The 22,851-nt window shown below is 39.5% G+C and overlaps 1 protein-coding gene across 5 annotated transcripts in view; it reads left to right on the top strand.

Moving 5' to 3' along the window:
• ANKHD1 (ankyrin repeat and KH domain containing 1) overlaps positions 1-22,851 on the top strand; it is a 132,623-nt gene that overhangs the window by 4,102 nt on the left and 105,670 nt on the right. For all 5 annotated transcript variants that reach the window (XM_078392507.1, XM_020799369.3, XM_020799368.3 and 2 more), the window contains exon 2: positions 9,877-10,030. In XM_078392507.1, coding sequence (XP_078248633.1) covers positions 9,877-10,030 — 154 coding nt within the window. The remainder of the gene's footprint in view (positions 1-9,876; positions 10,031-22,851) is intronic.

Raw genomic sequence — 22,851 nt, 5'->3', positions numbered from 1 at the left:
TCCCCTGACTGTGAAGTTTTCTCAGCAGCCTTTGGTGAGGGACCGTGTTAAATGTCTTCTGAAAATCCAAATAGACAATATCCACTAGTTCACCGGAATTGCATAATGGTGTCAGTTTTACTGATTCAAATCAGAATTCCACAAACCATCACATGGTTTTATATTCTCGTAAGGTCTTAAGGGCACCCCCCTCATTATATAAAGAATTTTTGCAAAATTACTGATTCTTGGTGAGGCAGTCTGTTTCTACATGCCGAGACAGGCTGTTGAGATATTGCTGATCCCTACAAGATCCCCCATCTCCAGTGCGAGCATGAAACAAAAGGCCTTTTTTCTTGACGTTTCCTCAGTTTGTGCCCAGTGTCTCTGTACAAAATTATTACCTGTGTTTTCTGAATCATAGTGCCCATATGCAGCAAGCAAAGAAAGACTGGGTGATTGATCAAACAGGTGAAGAAAATCCATTCAGAGTTTTTGATTTTTGCAAGTCTGTTACAAGATAGATGCTGTTCCTCTTTTGAGCAGTATGCATAGTTGGTGCATATTTGTGGAAAAATAATGTCAAATGTGAAAACTGCATCAAACTGTCAGAAATGGTCTCACAGACAAGGGAAAATGTTTAGTGATTTCCTGTGCTTGTGCAGGGGAATGAAACAAGCAGTGATTTACTTTCTTAGCTATGATCTTACCCTGTTGTTAAATTTCCTGCCCCACATTAATTTTTTGTGTAGATTGTCCCCTCTCCAGTTAACCATGATCCCTATGTGAGAGTGATCTGTATAAAGATCACTGGGAGGGGAGGGATGGAGAGAAAACTCCATCCCCCCACCTTGAGATAGAACAATTTGTGTTGTGATCTCTAGGGAGAGTATGGAAAACCTCTAAATGTTTTTCCCAAGAAATCTTTGCTTTGAGTTTTGCTGCATGGGGAGGTGGGAGGAGAAAGCAACATATGCAGTCCTTGAGATCAGAAATATAGTGCATCTCCAGTTAAACTTACTGTATTAAAAGTGAATTTTTTTCAGTGAAAGGGAAAACTGAAATTGGATTGTCTTTGTGTCTGTATTTTGCCTTCCTTCCTCTAATATTTGAGTTTCTCTGAAACTGAAAACTTGGAAATTTTTATAAAGCTGCTGCCCTCCAAATGTGGGACTGCAACTCCTTTTAGTCTTAAACAACAGTATAATTGACCATGCTGTTTGGGAGTTGTATTCAAGCATGTGGAGTGTGGTGGGTTGGGGAAACCTTTCCCGCTGTAACAAACTGAATGTGTAAGTGATAGTTAAGGGAGGAGTTAGAATTTTCCTCTTACCTGTGTGCCCTTTCTGTTTTGTATATTGGACCTTTTGCTCCATGTGATCATACATTATTTTTTAAAGTTGATTTCCATAAGTGGGTTTGTTGCTATCATATCTATTTTAGTTGTGGAAGTAAGTACTGAAATAAATTTAACTGTTCTCTGTGGTTGTCTGTTGCACAGAAGGATTTCTAATAGTGGACAAACTGTTTTTCAGAAATTTTTCTCTGGGGCTAGTGATCATCTTACTGAAAAAGCCCTGATGAGTTACCAGAGAAACTCAGGGTTCTCCTCAACACAGCTAGAAAATGGTTGCAATAATATAATGCACTCATTTCCCCCCTTTTCTTGCTTGCTAACCAATCTGTCTCCTGCCAAGACTTGAAAACAGCCCTTAATTTTCAGTCTCAATAATAGATATGGAACAGTACTTGCATTATGTCTATCTACAGTATAGGTTTCTGATCAGATTTTGAAATTGTATAGGTCATTTAGCATGTTTGCTGTATTGTAACAATATCACATGTAATGCTCTAATGTTGCTTACCATGTGATGTAAAGTTTTGGTAGAGTAAAATTATGCTACCCGAATTTGAAAAAAATCTTTGATTCTGAGGTTTTGCAAATGGGAAAATGTTTTCCCACTTGTGGTCAAAGAGCTACTTCCCAATGGATGCAAAACTTCTGTTCAGTTTCTTGTTTTTTCCACAGCATGCAAACTGAACTGAATTGGCCGTATAACAATCTTAGCTGCTTTTGCAGAGCAGTACATCTTAGCTTAACCAAAGTAAGAGGGAAAAGCTTTTGAATTGGTTGTGTGTGCATTTTAAAAGTGTATTAATGTGGAGCAGGAAAAAAGAACAATCCAAGTATATTTGTGTTTGATGTGAGAATGTCATATTTATGGAAGCTTTTTAACAATCATGGGTATACTAGTGAAATACATGGGGGCAGGCATCAAAAGGTCATAGCATCGTGAGGTAATGTACAAGTACACAGAGACAGTAGTGTGAGTCCAATGTTGCACTTCTCATGATGGTTTATGGGCAGTGTTTTTATACTTGGCAAAATATAAACATGTACATAGAGCCTTAGTTGGGTCTGTGCATGTCAAGGTATATTTTGGCTTTGAACTTGACTTCAGTTGCTGCCCACTTGCTTTTAGACTGTGATACATAACATGGCCCTTTCTATATAAAGGTAAAGGTTCCCCTTGACATTTAGTCTAGTTGTGTTTGACTCTAGAGCGCGGTGCTCATCCCCGTTTCCAAACCATAGAGCCAGTGTTTTTCCGAAGACAGTTTCCGTGGTCACATGGCCAGCATAACTACACACGGAACGCTGTTACCTTCCCACCGAGGTGGTACCTATTTATCTACTCACATTTTTACATGCTTTCGAACTGCTAGGTTGGCAGGAAATATGTATATAGTCAGTAAAATAGAACTGTGTCTTTGCGTCGCAATATGAGTAAAATAGATGAGGTGACAGAACTGAGAACATATATTATTTTTGTAAATATACTTTTTTCATTTGGATTTCTAGCATAATTTTCTTGATTTTTTTTCTATTGATCAATGTACCCTCTAATTTTCAGCCCGGCTTGGTGGGGCTCCACCTCTCTTGTGACTGTGCCTGCTTATGTGTACGCCCCCCCCCCATTCCAACTAGAACCAGAGGGGCTGAAAATGATCACTGTGTGAAGGAGGAAGAAAGCTGTCCAGAGGGAGGGGGAGTTGCATGTGCATGCATGCAGTCACCCACTTAAAGGGAACCTTGCTGTTGAATATTTGTTGTCATCATAATTTTTATGACATGCAGATTTCACTCCTAGTAAGCTGCATAGTAATTTGTTGCTGTTAATTGTGCTCTCTGAGTAAGCATCCTGGTCTTTTCTCAGAGTTTGTTGTGGATTTTGACAACAGTGATTACAGTTACCTTTTTGTTTGTCACATAAATTGCATGTTAAGAGTTTAGCAGATGGAAAATAAACATGTAGTATTAATTTTGATGTACAATTTAATGTAGAGATGAGAGCAAATTCAAAGAGCATTTAATTGATTATTATTTTGCTCTAGTTCTCTATAAATATGGATTTGTTATTTTAAAATGGGTGAGTTTCCCATCTTTTGGCTTCTGTTAGCAAGACTTAGTTGGATTCTTTTTTTAAAAAACTGAGTGATAATGTGACAGTTGTATCTGAGTTCATCTAATGATATAGTGACTGTTGGTAAATGCCATAATTAGATATACTTTTGTAAGATTCAACCAGCTTTGGATTCTTAGTTTATAGCTTTTGGTGTTCTTTAGCCAGATTTGTCTGCAGTGAATGTTTGCTGTAGTAGCTTTGGTTCTTACTGCAGTAGGTGGTTAGGAACATGACCAGTGCTGGCTCCCTTTTGAATTTGGGATACAACTTCAGATATTTTGTTTGATTTATAATCCAAAGGTGGAGAGAAAGTAAATTCGGATTGATTTATTGGTAGCCCTCTAAATGATTTGCAGTTTGCAGAGATTGACAGTAACGAAATGACTCCCCTGAGTATATTGCTGAAATGAGAAAGGATGGTGACCCAAGAGTGATATTGCTTGTAGAATAACTCTTTTCTGGTAGTCAGAACAAATTCCCATTATCAGAATTACAGTATTTCATTTTATATCTTCTGCCATGGTTGGGGTTCTACTAGGTATATAAAAATCACATGACCCTGAAAGTATCTGTCCAACCTTGTTCCACGGGCAGACACCGTTTGGATAGCAGTTCCATAGCAATGGAATTGGATTTTAGGGATTTCTGAATCATTTTTAGAATTATTCCTGTTCTAATGTGGATGAAGAAGTTTGATGGATGAAGCTGATATTTTGACAACTACTGGATAGAATAGTTTCAACTGTGAGTAATAGTATTCCGTTTATGGATTTAAAAAAATCCTATACTAGCTATACTAGCTTTTATGTGTATGCTGGTTAGTGTTCTGAGAACTGCAGCCCCAAAAAGTCTGGAGGATACTATTTCCTCAGCACTGCTTTAGATAACTGGAATCTGATTGACCTTGTTTTACTTGTATTAAACAACTAAAGATCTCCAGATTTATTTTGAATGCTATGTCAATCTGAAATTCACAAATACAGGAACATTACTGTTTGACGTGGGAAATAAAGTGAGGGTGTGTTTTAAATGTTGTGTTTAAGAGATTTAAAACTTTATTTGGAAATTATTTTTGTCGGCAAGTTTGTAAATATTGAAACATAAGAATAATGTGCTTTCTTTCATTACTTAAAGGTGCTGAAAACTATTAGCACACAGATTTCAGCACAGCAAAAGAGTTAGCCGCTTATGTACTATACTTTGTGCTATACTATACTAAAGTACTGTACTTAGTTTAGGAGGGATATAAAGTCATGTCAGTTGCAACTCGGAAACTGGCCAATTTCTCTCATCAGTTTGTTGTTACTGATTATTTTTGTGAAACAAGCCATTCATTTTTAGAAATGGGATGCTTTTCTTTGATTATTAATTTACTCTAGTTCTCTATAAATATGAATTTGTTATTTTAAAATGGGTGAGTTTCCCATCTTTCGGCTTCTGTTAGCAAGACTGAATCCAGCCCTTATTTGTGGAATTTTAAGAGGTAAAATGCAGATCTTTGTTAAAACAACTTTATCCAATTGGTTTCAAATCAGAATTATGTTCATTTTCTGATTGGGATTTTTTTTTCAAATGTTACACCAAAATCCACTTTCAAGTCTTCAGAATCTCAGAGGTTCTGATACCTATATCCTGTTTAATATTTTAAATGCTTTGGGTTCATATTTGGCCACAAAGGTGAGTAAAGAAAGAAGAGACAATACTTTGAGTTGCTAAACGGTAGGTCACTATAAGTCAGTTCTGAGTTGACAGCACATAACAAGCAGGAACAACAATTTCTCCTAAATTTTTGCTCAATGTAGCTTACAAAAACATACTAAAATGCAGCAAATTTAGATAATATAAACACACTCAATGGTACAATTGTTCTTAACACCAGTCCCTCTTTTTCTATTTCATCTTAAATAAAATGCTATGATTATTTATTCTGAGTTTTTGCTGAAATACAGGCCATTGTGAATATTGCAAACATTTTACAGAAACAAAGAGTTCCTAGCTGCCACTGGAAAGTTCTGCCATTAATTTGAGGATTGTTAAGGAGTGTGAAAAAGATTTGTATTGAGATTTATATGTAGATGCCACTTAACTCTCTTACTTTTTCTGAAAAAAAATCAGGATACTCTCCTCCCCCTGCTCTTTGCCTTCCTTTTGCAAATAATTCTTGTTTGTGGAACATTTCAAGAGTGAAAATTCTCCTTAAATCAGCCTCTTCCCTCCCCCACATACTGCTTGGAAAAGCAGGCATATGTATTTCATACCCCTCTGTACTATAAATAATTGCTTCTCTGTTATTCATTCAGTTAAGAAAATGTTTGTATCACTTTTCTTTTAAACAATCTCAAAATAGTTTACAGTCAAACAGCTACAAGGAATGCAATAGTTTAAAAAACAAACACAATATAACACAACACAACATTTTAATGTTCATTAAAAATTAGAAATAACTGACAGCATTGATGGTCAAGAAAATCTAACAGAGTACTAGATCCCAGTAGGTTTGTGATGACCTCATTCCATTGAAGAATGGTGAAGCATATGTACACTTTTTGTATTCTGGTGTGTATTTGATGTTAGTTAACTAAGTGAATAGCTGAACTAGATGCTGGAAATTCTCTATTACTTAGTGGGCCTATGTGTTTGCTTGCTTTGAAGACAGAGGGAGGAGGATTAGTCTTTCTATTGACATTTCTTCCATTGACAGTCCAACTTCCTGCTCTGTTATTCATTTTCTCTGTGGAGCTAAGGCCTGTGTGACAAGAAAGGTTAACATACCCCTTTTCTGCACTAATTCCAATTTTTGCTCTCTGTTTGTGGTCAGGGAGACCCAAGCATGTTTCTTAACTTTTGAATATGTGCCTGTTAATAGTTTATATTTTGGGCAAGTATAGGAATATGATTCTTGTTGGAAAAAAATCTGAAAAAGAAGCTTGTCTGGATTGAGTTTCAGTTTATTAACCCTCATCCAGTCCATTATCAGGTCCAGACACGAGTTCAGCACAGGAACCGCCTCATCTGGATTGGTGGAAAACTAGAGGTAGAGCTGAGTGTCATCAGCATATTGCTGACTCCTCAGCCCAAACCTCCTGATGACCTCTCCCAGCGGTTTCATGTAGATGTTAAACAGCATGGGGCCAGTATCGAGCCCTGAGGAACCCCATGACATAAATGCCATGGGGCAGAGCAGTTGTCCCCCAGCACCACCCTCTGGTCATGGTCAGCCAGGAAGGAGTGGAACCACCGTAAAACAGTGCCCCCAACTCCCAACCCAGCTAGCCTATCCAGAAAGACACCATGGTCGATGGCGTCAAAAGCCACTGAGAGGTCCAGGAGTATCAACAGGGTCACACTCCCCCTGTCTCTCTCCCGGCAAAGGTCATCCTACAGGGCGACCAAGGCAGCCTCTGTACCAAAACCTGGCCTGAAACCCAATTGAAATGGATCCAGAAAATCAGTTTTATTTTTTATTACATGCTTTTAAGTTGGAACTGACTTATAGCGACCCTAACAGGGCTTTCAAGGAAATTGAGATATTTAAGGAGTTTCCATGACTGACTGGGAACCCAGGCTTTCTGAGTCTCTCTGCTTAGCTGCAGAGTGGCTGGGTGAGCATGGAGGCGTGACTGTGGCAACCAAGCTACTGTCATGATTGGGGCAATGGATATGACGCCGGCTGTGCATGCCATGTAATAAGTGGTCTGGCCGGGTCTGGGGATGGGAAGTACTGTAATCAGGTCGGCCACATATGCCAGGGGGCTTTGTATTCGTATACAAATGTGAAGCCCCCATCTCTAGTAGTGACATTATTTGTAATGGGTTACCTTTGAGATTTGTTTTTGAAGTTTCATAATTTAGTATGAATTTTCTTGGGAAAAAGTACCACTAACATCTTTCTTGCTTTTGAAGAAGCATGCATTGAATCCTTCTACAAAAGTAAAATGTGAAGGCATTTGCACTAAAAAGTGGATTTAAACTAGTTAAATAATATTTCATAAATATGCCAAATAGTACAATTTTGTACGGCAATTTTAAGTGTGGATATAAATTTTTTAATCAAATTGATTTAAATCATAAAAAATCTGATTTTTTATCATTTAAATTGTGATTTTAATAATTTAAATACAGAAGTCATCGCTAGTGAAAATAAAGCAGCTGAAATGCTTAGTGAAACATCCTATGATACACATAGGAGATCATTGCTAGAGAAATTACACTGGTTGCTTGTGTGCTACTGAGTAAGTCTTGTTGACTTGCCAAACCCTGATGAGATCAGGTGCTTGACTGCTGCTAGTGTACAGTAAATGGTAATGTATGTTATGGCATCTAGAATAAGGACATTCTGTGTTGTGTCCCTCATTTTGTGGAATGCCCACTTGTTAGAGATACAACAGGCAATGTGTGGTGCTGGTATTCCTTCTGTTAGTAAAAATGGACCTATTCTTGGCATCAGTCCTACTCAGTTTAGTTAGAAGTCTAAAAAGTAAAGACAAGTTGTATCTGAACTGACAATGCATGATCTGGCTGGGCCTTCTAAACTGACTTGAAATAACATTGTGATTTGCTTCTTCACTAAATAATGCAAGATGGGTATTTTGCTTTACAAACATGCCTCTGTTAAATGGGGGGGGGAGTTATACCACATAAAATTAATGACATTATCACTTCATGATGATGTTTGAGAAAAAAGGAAATTTTGTATTCCCCTGCAAAGGTACTGAGGCTCCATGGAATCACGCTGTTCATGGGGAAACAATTGGGGCTGCAAATGGGGGTGAAAGTCTTCAATTTTCAAAAATTGCCATTGCTGGTAGAGTCATCCTGCTGGTGGTGATCTGTTGAAATTGAAATATGGTGGCTTCCAGGTGATTCCATGGGAGTCTTGAAGCTTTCAGGAGAGAGAAACCAATATTTTTTTATTTCTAAAGAATCATGATGTCTGATGACATAATCAGTCCTTCTGCAGTTTAGCGGTGCAAATGGGATTGCAGTCATTATATTTTTATTTTCAGATTATGACTTAAGGCAGCAGTACAATCAGAATTAGTTTAATCAGATTAATACTTCTGAATTACAGCAGGTAGGTTTTCCCTAAAGACAGACAAGAGTTCTTCATGTTTGAATGAGGGTTTTGTGGCTGGTTGGTGTAATTCTTGGCCAGTAGGTTATTTGTGAACCTGATTTAAAGATTATTTTCTATTTAGCAAATTTGCATTCCTTTTCCAATAATAATAATAATAATAATAATAATAATAATAATAATAATAATAATAATAATAATAATAATAATAATAATAATAATAATAATAATAATGATCATGATCATGATCATGATCATGATCATGATCATGATCTTTATCCTACAGCCTTGTCTTTTGAAAACATAATATCCATCTAATGAGTTTTTATGTCAGAATCTGAAATACTAAGTCACCTAAATTTGTTGACTGAAACCTAGTAGTTAGTTACAATTAAATCAGTGGAAGTTGCACAATATTGACACACCAAATCCTCATTGATTCAGTGGTCCTACTCTAGTTGTGATTTATTATTGGATTTCAGACATTGTATCAGATTTCTCTACATTAAATGAATGGTCTGTACTTAAAATTGCTTTGTTTTTCTTGTTAGATTGGGTAATAGATTTATTGAAGTTCTGCTAGAGTTCTGTGAATTTCCTGTAGTTATTCATCTTAGAAGAATATGAAATTGGTAACATAGCACAGTCTTATTTATAGTTATTTAGAAGTGAATTACGTTGTGCTCAATCGAGTCTCCCAGGTATGACTGTGTGGTTATTGTTTATTTTAACGTTAAAACAGTTTTTTGAGATACTGTTGACCAAATCTAGGTGATTAATAATTTAGTTGAGAGTTATTTTCTTCGTATCTACAGTCAAAGCTGCTCTGAAGTGGGCAGAGAACATTTATGAGCTTCACATTTTATGAAGTATCAACTGTTTTGAATTTCAGCAGTAATAAGTGATATGCTTGCTTTGCTTTTATCCTTTTTTCCTACAGTCATGTATAGGAGGATATTCTGTGTTATGTTAAAAGTGATTAGGCAAAATCCCATTGCATTACTATGCAGGTGTAATTCAGTGTTGTACCCATGGTAGCAATGATAATTCTGAGGCACAAGTGCTGTCCTTGAAGCAGTTCTGTGGGTATGCATTGCACAGTTGGCTTTCCAAGGATGTGTAACCAATTACGCAGTTGAATTGTGCTATTTCTTGTTGCAAGGTGTATTGTCCAGCACATTTATACAGGATTTTGCCCATTGTTATTTTGTTCAACTGAGAGGGTAGGATCTTAAAGCCATATTTGTTCAAGGAAGTGAATCCGTGCAACAGTTGTCATATTTTCAGCTTTGGCGTAATGATTACCTTCTTCACTCTCATTTCTAATATATTGTTAAATTTTATTTTTTGAAACAGGTTGAGTCGTTTATTTTGGACCAAGAAGATCTGGATAACCCAGTGCTTAAAACAACATCTGAGATATTTTTATCAAGTGCTGCTGAAGGAGCAGACCTACGAACAGTGGATCCTGAGACACAAGCAAGACTAGAAGCCTTGTTGGAAGCAGCAGGTAGCTACTTTTTGCTTGATAGTGGCCTGCTTTCGTATATTTGGTTTGAAATTAAAGAGATGTCAAGTTGTATTAGCACATTAGCAGTTTGGAGTTGCTACTGAAAAGTAGTATGAATTTTCTAGAACTGAGATTTATGAACAGGCACCATGCTGGTTTTAGAAGTATTAGATGTAATACATAGTGGCAATATTATCATTAGGACTTTGCAGATCTGTGTATACAGACTTGATTAATGTAAGAGGTACAAGAATAATGCTTCATATCCAACTAGTAGTAAGTTTAAGGGCATCAAGTTAATACTGTTCAGTAAACTGCTCAAAACTGAAATTTAGCTAGGAAATATTTCCTAGAGTAAATATGAGTTGATTGTTTAGGATTAAGTGTAATAAAGGAATGTATAATGGTGAAGCATTTGGAGAATAAACTGGTTTCCATTTAATTTCATACCATTCAGTTTCAGCTATGTAAAACAGTTACTCATAATTGGTGGAAGTGATAAATGACTTGAATATTAATTATTGAAGAAAGTTATTGTATGTAATTAAAAAGTGGACAGAGTGGAAAAGGAAAGGAAAGGGGACCAAGAGGCAAAAATTGGTGCAACATGTGGAAACTGATTCTTAATCTTAGACCATACAACAAGTGTAAGGATCCTGCTTGCAATCGTCCCACACCAGCTTCCTTCTCAGTTTGTGTTGCCATGCAGAAAGTTTTACCCTTGATCAACAAATGATAAATTCTTGCCGTTCACTTGATCAGGAACATAGGTGAAGCCTCTTTCAGTAGCTAATAGGGAAAGTGCATTGCCATCATCAGTATGGTTCAGTTGAGATGGGCTAAAGCAGTGGTCCCCAACCTTTTCTGAGTTGCAGACCGGTTGGGGTGTGGGGTGTGCTCACTTGCATGTGTGAACAGGCAGAACACGCTTGCGTGGAGGGGAGGGGTGCGCTCGCAGGTGGGCAGAACGTGCTTGCGCAGAGGGGCAGATAATGGTTCCAGTGTGGCTTTTAAACCATAGTTTACTGATGTGTAAACAAGACTGCGTAAGTGTTCTTGAATGCTTTCATGGCTGAGATCCGATGGTGGTTGTGGGTTTTTGGGGCAGTTTGGCTGTGTTCTGGAGAACACAGCCAGAGAGCCCAAAAAACCCACAGCAACTACAAGACTGCATAAGCGTCATTCTTATATATTTCATCCTCTCTGATTAGGTAAAATGACATCAACAGAGAGTGGGAGCGATAACACCTTCTCCCCTTCACACCTGAGACTTGCCACACTAATGGGTCCCATGACACCAGGGAGGGAAAATGGCTACTTGGGCCCAATTTGGACATTGTCGCTTGGGGGTGTACTGACTTTTGTTGCCAGTGGTTTAGACAGGAATGGCTGTGTGTTGCATTATTTTGAGGGGACAGCACATTTACACTGTTATACAAGCTGTATACTCACTGCTTTACATTGTAGCCAAGTGTCAATTCTTCAGTTTTGTAACATGAAAAGATATACTAAAATATTTATGAAATGTGAGCGGGTGTACTCACTTTTGTGATAAACTGTAAATAACAATTGAAATCACAATTTAAATTAAAAAATAAAATTTAAAAAATAATCAAATAAACCAATTTTTAAAATTTAGATTGTGATTTAAATTTATGTGATTTAAATAAATCCACTCTGGTTTCAATTAGGCTAATATTTGACTGAACATTTAATTTTATGGTTTGCCTGGATTCTAGAAATAAAAAGGTATTTAAGATGTGGTTTCTTAATCATGATTGTGCAAACTATAGGTTGTCTATGTTGACTGTAATAACAGGCTGTGTTTTGAGCAAGCCAGAAAGTAAAGCATGGGTGAAAAGCTTGGAAACCTGATGCTTTAGCATGAATAGTCTAATATTGTGAGAATGAAGTTTTCCGTTACTTTACAAATCTTTACAAATAGCTAAATAAGCATACAAGTTGGATCTCCATTTGTGAAGTGTTTGGAAAATTCATCTAGTCTAAAATATTCCAGCCAGACTGACTGGATCCAATTATGGTAGTGTGTATCTCCTCTGCTGCAATAACTTTTCTCCCTGTTAATAGCAGCTTAAGAAAAATGTTGTTGGATTTTTCTTGTGGCAGTGAAGCTTTGTATCAGGGTGGATTTGATTAAAATCAAGTTAATTTAAAGTACTAGTCAGTAAGACTTTATTTAAATCATGACTTTTAAATGTAAAAACTCATTCTTGCTGGTAAATATAATCTTTAATCTAGTTATGACTGTTTTTTGATATGTATAGGATTCCTCTTTATATTTGTAAGTACACCAGATAGTACACTTTTATATCCTAAGTTATGCATTTTCCATTAAAACAGAAAAGTCTATTTAGACTTGATTTAATGTTTCATGTACAATATTTCAATTTTTAAAAATGTTGTAGGTGAAGAACTCATGAACAGATTATCTCTACATACTCCAGCTTCAAAATTTCACACCTTTACTTGGGGGAATTCAGCTTCTGAAAATAAAACTTTTCATGATTGCTTTGTTCTTCCATAGTAATTGATTTTCACAAATGAGCTGTTTGTGCTATACTCTCAAGTGGATAAGTGTAATTTTATCTGACAGTTAATAGTTAAAATGCAGTGTATGTGAAATATTACTTTGTGGGTTCTTGAGGTTGGATTCCCTAACACTAGTGGAAATAGCAGAATTCTGTTTTTATTACTACTGCTGCTGCTGCTGCTGCTGCTGCTGCTACTGCTGCTGCTGCTGCTACTACTACAGTACTACTACTGTTATTTGTTTGCCACATTTCTCCCAAAGAGGGACCCAAAGTGGCTCACAACATTAAAATTCACACAATTTAAAATACAATAAGTTAAATATTAAAAGATAAATTAAACAATATATGATTTAAAATACCATTAAAAGATTGAAACATGAAAACATAAAGATTAAAATTATCTGTTAAAATGGGGTTCAGGGGTTCAGTTAAAATTGTTAAAAACCTGCCTGAAGAGATGGGTCTTCATCTTTTTTCTGAAGGATAAAAGGTTGAGCATTCCATAGCCTGGGAGCTGGCACTCCATAGCCTGGGAGCTGGCACAGAGAAGGCCCTCTCCCGTGTCCCCATGAGCTGTGCTTGTGCTGACAATGGGACTGAGAGGAGGGTGTCCTCTGCTGATCTTAATTGCCGAGAAGGCTCATATAGGGAGATATGGTCCTTCAGGTAGCCTGGACCCAAGCTGTATAGGGCTTTATAGGTAACAACCAGCACTTTGATGGATTTAAGGAGCCTGTGGTGCATTAGGTCTGATGGATTGAAACCATATGTGAATAATTTTTCCTTAATGGCTATTGCCCACTCTGAGAGATAATTATTTGTTAGAATCAGGGGAACTAACCGGATGAAGCTGATATTTAAATCCAACTGGATTGAAACCAAACTCTTGCTTCAGTGCCCCCATCCCCGATTCTCAGTAGCGCATTAGGATTATATTCGAGATGCCAAATGTGGATCATAAGCATTTAGATTTTACTGTTACAGATCTGTGCATAAAAGTGCATAATTGTGTCCCAAACATAAGTTGTATCACTGCCTTACCCTGAAAAACTTTTGGTATGGATAGTGTATGCAAATTCTTGTGATAAGTAGAATTTCAATATGACAGGAGCTGTTCTTTAGGCAGTTTCAGTGGCTTTGTTGATCTGATAGCTAGATGTGGAAAACAGTACTCAGGTATTCATGGATCTTAACTTGTTTGATGATATGTCCCTCGATCCACAACTTGTGCTTCATGGGCCTTCTGACGAACACAAGAATTTTAGTGTTGTTGTGTGTTTTTTTTGGATAGTTTGTTGTAAGTTGCTTCTCTGAACAATATGCAGAAACATCCGATAAGGATTTCCTGAGTCCTGTTTATAAGGTGGACAAGATGGCTGTATCAGCTGTACACAGTAAAGCAGGATTTACAGTATTTACTTACGGGTTGTGGGGCATGGAACTCAGAATTGGATAAATTTTGGGTCATAGAATTCATGTAACAGTTAAGCGCATGTGCTCAGAATATCTTGTGGTGAATTTAAACATTTAGCAGTTTGCTTCTGAAATTTAGTACTGTATCAGTTTTTTACAATTAATTTTTCTTGGGTATACTGGGAGGCCTTTAAAGGTTTGAGGGCCACATGCACCCTTTGTCTACCCTTGCTTTAGTCATTTACTTAAACTGAAAACTATTGAGTGTCTGTTGCTCAGAGGAACATTGTCAATATCAGACTCTGTTTTTTGAGACAGTGAACCCAGCAGGAAAGCTGAAGATCTTCAGTATCATACATTCCTACTAATGAAAATAGAGAGTTTACTCATTCTGCGTGCAGACAGACTCAGATGTTGGAAATATCCTCTCACAATTCTTGACAGGCTCTCACAGCCTTGAGCTTATGGATAAACTTTCAGAAATGTGGTTTCTGTTGTAGAATATGATATCTATGACTGGATAAGTAGAGTGCATTGTGGGTCCCAGGTATTTTCTTGATTCCCTGACATTATCTGCAGTAGTGAACAAGAATTGTGACCTTTTCTTGCCTTTAGGCTTAGTCTCTGTGGTTTAGAAACAACCCTGTCAGGCTTGTCATTGAAATGAGGATCTGAAGTCAGTGGGATTCACTGTGCATAGTCGAGTAACTATTTGAAAAGAAACATTACATTTAACAAATCTTTGTAGTAGCTGCCCTAGTTGAGCTGGTAGGATTCAAATTCATCCCACTAGTTCCATGGGAAAATGAACCAGCATAGGTGTCAAGACCAGAATTCAGGTGCATACCTGTGTAGTGGGTGTTCTGCAATATGGTCACTGACATGACATGCTCCCAGCTGTGTCAATTTATAAGACAGATACAGAATCTCCTTAGAACAGAATAAGCCCTAAGAATGTTACCACTAAATCCCTTACCCCAGAGTTTATTCAGAGGGTTGTTGTAAACATCCTGTCTATTCCTTCTGATGTATTAAGCTCTGAGAAAAATGGGTGAGCAACTTAAAGTCCTGGTGTCATTTCACCCATCTCACCTATTTTATTTATTTATTTATTTATTTATTCGGTTTTTACCCCTTCCCTCTAGACAACATCTACTCGGGGCGGCTTACATAAGTTAAAACACGTTAAAATAGCATATAAAATGCAATTATACAATTAATTCTAAGCAACAGATTTCCAAGATGGCAATACAGTGGGGGCTTGACTTGAGAACTTAATCCGTATTGGAAGGCGGTTCTCAAGTCAAAAAGTCTGTAAGTCAAGTCTCCTTTGACCTACAGTGCATTGAAAACCGATTAATCCCGTAACAGGCCATTTTTGTTCCATTTTGTCTTTGATAAGCCCCCATTGCCGTCTGATAATTGGTTACACCGAGCAAGAACGTTGTCAGGGAATAAATACAGTGGGGTCTTGACTTGAGAACTTAATCTGTATTGAAAGGCGGTTCTCAAGTCAAAAAGTCTGTAAGTCAAGTCTCCATTGACCTACAGTGCATTGAAAACCGATTAATCCCGTAACAGGCCGTTTTTGTTCCATTTTGGTTTTTTTCTGGTCTGTAAGTCAAATCTCAGTCTGCAAGTCAAACCTACATTTTGCGGCCAGAGAAGTCTGTAACTCAAAAAGTCTGTAAGTCAAGCCGTCTGTAAGTCAAGGGTCCACTGTACTCAAAAGAAGAAAAAGAAAGAGAAAGAGAAAATCACTTAATTGATTGGGGGGGGAAGGCCTGTTTAAATAACCAAGTTATTTCTCTACTTCTCTCTTCTCGTTCTTAAATGTTCCTCAGCTTACTCTTGGTAGAGTAGTCTAAGGACTTCCACATCAAAGTCTAGAATTCCATTCTGGAACAGGAAAGAAATTTTGAGAATTGTAAAGCAGATCTTAATTCTACATTTAGAGAGCACCACACTGCCTACAGAAAATCTAGAGAGATTTAAAGACAACCATGCTGAAGCAACAAGTATCTGACTTCACAGATATTCCTCTCTTATACCAAACTTGAGGTTATCTGCATGTCTCTGTATGGAACATCAGTCCCCCCTTTTTTTGGGGGGGGGGAAGGGGTCAATAAGTTACATACATGAAATCTTGAACCTTCTATTTTATCTTGACAGTGCTGACATTTGAAGTAATTCATACAATTTCCTGTTTCTAAAAAGTAGAGATGGCCCCAAACCAAACCATGAACCAGAAAAACTGATAAGCTGGGCTGGTTCACAGTTTGATTCATGACCCAGTTTGGCGACCCTGTTTTTCCAATGCAGAACAAAGCACCAAACTTCTTCTTGGCACTTCATTTTATTTTGGCAAAATGGGATGGCCTGAACACACTTTTCCCACTGACCTCATTGCTTCCCTAGCTGCTCCTGCTTCCACCGCCATCATCCACAGAGGCTGTGGGCCCAGCTTTTTAATATATTTTTATCCTGTCTTTCTCCTTAAAGAGAAATCAAGGTGGCTTGCATCATTTAAAAGACGATATTTGAAAAATAAAAATAGTAGGTATCAAAGTATTTTAAAAGATTTAAACAACATGGTGGATATATCAGGGATCCACTACCTACTGTCCTCAGACTGAAGAAGCTACCGTATTTTTCGCTCTATAAGACGCACCTTTCCATAAGACGCACCGATTTTTTTAGGAGAAGAAAACAGGAAAATATAATCTGTTTTCTTCGCTCCATAAGATGCACAGACTTTCCACCCCCCTGTTTTGTGGAAAAAAAGTGAGTCTTATGGTACAAAAAATACAGTACTTGGATGAGTCGCGAAATGTTTCAACCTAACAAGAAGTCCAGTTGCCTTGAGTCAATTTCCAGATAACATCTTTGTAGCAATAACAGATAGCAGTTGCTTTGTATATATGTAGGATAAGAGAGAGCAACAGAAAAAAAACCCAAAAAGATTATTGAAAAACTACAGGTGAGGAAAATTGTTTACCCTACAGACAAGTTGTTTTGGTACACAAAGTAACTGATAATAGGCAGTAGTAGCTCATTCAGTTTTGTGCCAGCTAGTACCTTGCCCAAAAAATGGAATGTTGGAGACTGGCTTATAATTGTACATTGCAGTGAGATTCAAGGAGGGCTTCTTTAATAATGGTTTTATTACTGCCTCCTTTGGTCATGCTGGCATTCTGCCTTGTTGCAAGGAGGCATTCACTACTTCCATTACCCACTTTTCCAGTCCCACTGTGGCTGCTTTTATAAGCCAGAAAGGGCAAGATTCCGGCATACATGTTGTAGCTTAGATGAACTCAGCCAGCTCATTCATGGTTGGACCTCATGGTGCACAGTACAGGCAAAAAATACTTGTTCTGTCTCAGACACCCACTCTCAGGTATACACCCGTAAACACATCAAACTTAGGACACCTAGTGAGGAGGATAGAATCATGACAGACTACTGCAACTCCACCTCTCTCCCCTAAGGTCTGGCCTTTTGCTGCACAGAGAACACCATTTGTTAAGAGCTGGGAGAGGCTGACTCGTCCAGCTTTGCCCAACAAATATTGTGAGCAGTAAACTTCAGAATAAGGAAGAGTAAAAGAGATATGAAATGAAGCAGCAGCTGCAGCTTGCTGCCACTTTGACACTTGTCAGATGCTGTATTGCCCACATCTTCGACATTGCAGCCTCTGCCTCTGGGGCCTGTGGTGCTTGAGAAAGTGCCAATTCTTCCTTTAGGCAATGTTACAGTGATGCCTCGCTTAACGATTGGCCTGCATTACGGCGAATCTGCTTTACGACAATCTTTTTGAGATCACAAAACGATGGTCTAAATGGGGGGATTTTGCTTTGCGATGATCGGTTCCCTGCTTCGGGAATCGATTCTTCGCAGAACGATGTTTTTCTAACAGCTGATCGGCGGTTTCAAAATGGCCACTGGGTAATTAAAATGGCTCTCCACTGTGTTTAGGGACGGACTCCTCGCTATACAGGCAGCGAAAATGGCCGCCGTATGGAGGATCTTCGCTAGACTATGAGTTTTTACCCCATTGGAACACATTGAGTGGGTTTCAATGCTTTTCAATGGGGTTTTCAATTTCGCGTTACGATGTTTTCTCTTAACGGCGTTTTTTTGGAACGGATTATCATCGTTAAGCGAGGCACCACTGTATATGCCTTCAGTCTGTTCTAGAGAGTGAGATTAGAGACAATCCAGATGGAAGTTTTTACATGTCTCATTGGTTACAATATTGTGATATGTATTTCCTGTAGAGCAGAGTTGACAAGACATACAAGCTCCCACAAGTTCGTTTTTGTGGTCTTTGCTCCTGTGATTTTTCCCAAAGAGGGGAAGGTGAATTGGTCCTGGAAATCTCCAGGAAGAGTGATTAATCAGCTCACCTTTTAAATATGTCCTATCCAACCTCCACTCACCTTCACATATCTTTAAAGACTGGAATTGAAATTTCAGTCACTTTTGGTTTGGGTTTTTTTTTCAGTGTTTTTGTTTGTTTTGTTCTTCGTATTTTTGGCAGTTCATGTGGCCTCCCAGAAAAGATCCCAAAGCAGAACATTGGGCTCCTATTATGTTGAAGTTGCTAATCCCAATTTTAGAGCTTCCAGTTTTATTCTGTACACCATTGATAGGAGCCAGCATGGACAGAGTCTTCTCAGACCCGATATTCTTGTTATCCTGCCACCTGGAGGAGGAGCTCTCTTGGAAGATGGGCTAAACATGATTACATTATAATACATGAGCTGAGCTGTATCTGATCTGTGAAGAATAAGATTGGAACCACCTTATTACTGCCAGCATACTTGCTCAACTCTTCTAACTTCCATTAAAACTTCACATCTTGCATCTGGCATATGCCATAGCATGTTCACCTCTCCACTGTACAGTAATTGTTTTAAACTTCATCACTCCAATTCGAAGAAAGGAGATACAAGTTCTTCTAGCAAAAGAAAAAGTAATAAAATATTCTAACCTATCTTACAAGTATACAGTTTTTCCTCCCAATGTTTTATGGAGTGAAAAAAGGAATACAAAATTGAATCTGTGCTTGCTCATGTGACCAAAGTCATTTTGAAGTCCCATCTTTTGGGCCATGCCACTGCTCTGGGAGTACTTACCAAGTTCATGATGGTGGCAGTTCAGTCATTTCCAGTAGTGGTCACTGTCTTGATGTATGGCTCTTTCCACTTTATCTCATGATACTTAGGAGACCAGTCTTCACATTGCTCTTAATCTGTTGGCCAGTCAGGCTCCCCAAATGAATGCTGATAGTTTCAGCTTAGGCTTTCTCAGCACATACAATTCATACAAGCCTCTTTGAGCTTCATTTATGGCATAATGTATTTACTTCCAGACAGGCTTTTGCTAGCCTAGTGCTTTGTCTTTGTCGCATCTGCTCTGTCTAGATCGGGGGTCTCAAACATGCAGCCCGTGGAAAGATAGTTTGTGGCCCCCGCCTTAATATGAAAGTTTAAGGAGTGGGAGCAGCAGCGGCACCTACCTGGCAAGCGCGGAGCTTCCTCCCCGCCTCATAGGGGCTGGGTCCTGCCTTCCCCCCCCCCCCGAAGCATCCACGTGTCCAGAAGGGGAGCCCTCACCCTGCCTGGCAGTCTTCTTTTAGGTCTCTCTCCCCCCCCCTTTGCGGGTCACCTGGCAAGGCTGCTGCTGCCGTCACTTCGTCATCTCTGCACTTCTCCTTCCCCCCGCCTGGTCCGCCTCCGCTCCCTGCCCAGACGTGCCGCAGGAGGGGGTTCTGCTGAGAGAACAGCCTTCTCGTGCACGCTTCCTCCCCCCCAGTCTTACTGAGCCACACTGGGCAAGACCATGGCATCTTGCCAGAGTGGGAGTCAAGAAGCCCCAGGAAGCCCCATTAGCCCTTGGGCACAAGGGAGAGATTACTCTGCTGATGGGGCCAGCCTTGCAGAAGGGGCACATGCAGCTGCTAGAGGTGTGTGAATCTGTGGGCATTTAAACTCCAGTGGTTTACTGCCACCCCCTCCATGGAACCGGGGTGCCTTGTCTTCCTGCTGCATCCCTCCATTGTCCCCAACCTGCGTCTAAAGAGGGCACGTTTCTTATGTGGAGAACGGTAACACGCGGGCAAGAGCAGATCGCACGTGGAAATCTTGCTCTCTCCGGGTTGTCATCCTTGCTTGTTCGCTGCACTCATTTTACTTCTGGCTCAAAACATGCAGGTGGGAACCCTTATGAAGCCAGTTCCCTACAAGGAGGAGGACATGTGCTCTTCCCTCCCACCCCCCTTTCCTGTTTCTGCTCACGGCCAGGCGAGCAACACACAAGCCGTGCCATTGCCAGATACAGCCGCCTTTTCCCTTCTGCCTTGCCTCTGTCCTTGGCTTTCAAATGCTTGCCCAGATATAGTGTGTTTGAACAGGGAGGCTCTGTCCGCTGACTGGGGCGAATGGCTTTTGGCACATTTTCCCTCGGCAAGCTGGCCTGATCTGCTGGAGAGGCTGGTCACCCTGGCGCCCCATCCATAGCAAAAGGGTGCAAAGAAAGTGGCTCCTGCATCAGCAGCTGCGGGTCGTCCTGAGTGGGCGACGGAGCCGCTTCCTTGAGTCAACTCCGTTTGTCCTGCTGCAGGGCAGGGCTCTCACCGGAGGGTGCTGAGGACAGGAGGAGGAAGGAGGATAAACAATGTTTTACTGGGCAAAATCCGCTTTACGACAATCGGTTCCCTACTTTGGGAACCGATTCTTTGCATTACAACGATCAAGACAGTTGATCATCGGGTTTTCCAAATGGCTCCCCGCTGTGTTCAGGATGGATTTTTCGCTGCACAGGCATTGGAAAATGCCCGCCCTATGGAGGACCTTTGCTGGACGCTGAGGTATTTCGCCCATTGGAATGCATTGAAATGGTTTTCAATGAATGCATTTCAATTGGTTTTTTTTTCACTTGACGAGGATTTCACTCTGCAGCGATTTCGCTGGAACGGATTATCCTCGTAAAGCGAGGCACCACTGTACTTAATTTATTTCTTGCTATCTTGAATTGTATTAATGCTCTTGTTTTATGTTATGCTGTTATTATTTGGATTGCTGTTAGCTGCCCAAACTAGACTTTGGTCTAAATGGGCGGGGTATAAATTTAATTTACATACATACATACATACTGTACATACATACATGCATACATGCATACATATTTTGTTGGGTTATGGCAGTGGTTTTTTATGTGTTTGGATTTGGGCCTTATATGTATTCTGTCCCAAATACCCTTGCCTATCTAAGAATGTGTTTGCTGCATATCTGATTTGTAGATGCACTATCTTTTGAGTCAGATAATAGGTTAGTATGTGAATCTGCTACAACATGTACACTACTTCCTTTGCTGACGGAATTCCAAAAACATTTCTGTTAAAGGGACTGTATTTTCTTCAGTGATTTTTCAGTATGGTCACCAGAAGTGCCTCTTGTTACTAACTAGGGACGGCACTGTAGCCAAAGAGTGTTTCATAAATAGCAAGGACACTTCCTGCACTTCTGATACAGCTCTTACATTCTATGACTCTACCTATATAGATGAGTCACAGAGATCACAAAGAAAGAGGACAGGTTGCTTACCTGCAGCAGTGGGTTTCTTTATGATGAAGTGTGATTCAAGTTACCCACTATTCCATATCAGATAGTTTACTATTCTGGTTATTTTATTTTAGTACATTGGGTGAGAATTGTGTGGGAGCCATGTTCTTGGATGTGTGTGTATCCTACCACAAATTGCTCAGTTCTAGAACATTCAAAACTAGCTTGAATTTCTGCTCAGTGCTAATGTTGAAAATGATTATGTGCCTGCACCTATGTGAAGCTTTTTAACAGAAGTACCATGTTGTGTCTTGGTAAATGCCTAAAAATGCTTTAAATGCTGTGTGGCAAATTGAAAATTGTTGTTTCTTCATCGTGGCCTCTGTGAATGCACACAATAGGGCTTTGACAGCGCCTGCGCTGGTTCTCCCGGAATATTCTAGAGCTTTTAGATAAAAGTAACAAAGTTTAGAGTTGCCCCTATCACGCATGCTCTGCCCGCCTCAGCCCTCAGTTCCATTTTACCGCCATTGTGCTTGGAACTTCTCGGATAGAGCTCTCTTCCTTTGCCAAAAAATTCGGCTTTGAACACAGACTGTTTCTCAATTCTGAAATTCTTCTGTTGTCCCTTGATCACGGACTGTCTTTGACTACTCTTGGACTTGTGGATTGGCTTTGTTGTGGATTACCGCCGCTGCTCTGGTTGATTGCCGCTTAAGTATCCTAATCCTCCCCTTCCAGACCCCATTTTCATCGGAAATCACCAATTTCTGAACTAATCTCCACCGTGAGTCTACCTTTCCTTCCTTTCCTGCTTATGTTCCCCTCAGGACCGTTTAGCAGGTGCAAGTCATGTTCCCGCAAACTACCATTCTCAGATGGGCACGACTGCTGCCTCTTCTATTTGGGAGACTCCCATCAACCCCAATCCTGCAAGCATTGCAAAAATTTCACTAGAGCCGCCCTTAAAGCTCGTGAACAACAGTTCAAACTTTTTCTGTGGGATAAGACATTGTCGTCATCCAGACCATCTGACATGGAAACTGCTTCCACTGCGTTGGCTACTCCGCGCCCGGAGGTTTGCATTTCCTCCCCACCCCTGGCGCCTACATCGAAGACTGTCGAAAAACCTCCAAAAAAGCCAGCTTCGACAAAAAAACTCACCACGACGTCGAAATCTTCCTCAACCTCATCCTTTAGAGATCCTGCGAAACAGGCAAAATCATCTAAGGACAAGAAAGATAAGTCGAAAGACCTTAGGAAACATCTACCTCCCATATCAACATCGCTG

The sequence above is a fragment of the Pogona vitticeps genome, chromosome 4, assembly GCF_051106095.1.
Source record: "Pogona vitticeps strain Pit_001003342236 chromosome 4, PviZW2.1, whole genome shotgun sequence".
NCBI lineage: Eukaryota > Metazoa > Chordata > Lepidosauria > Squamata > Agamidae > Pogona > Pogona vitticeps.
This window is presented reverse-complemented; position numbering and strand designations above follow the sequence as displayed.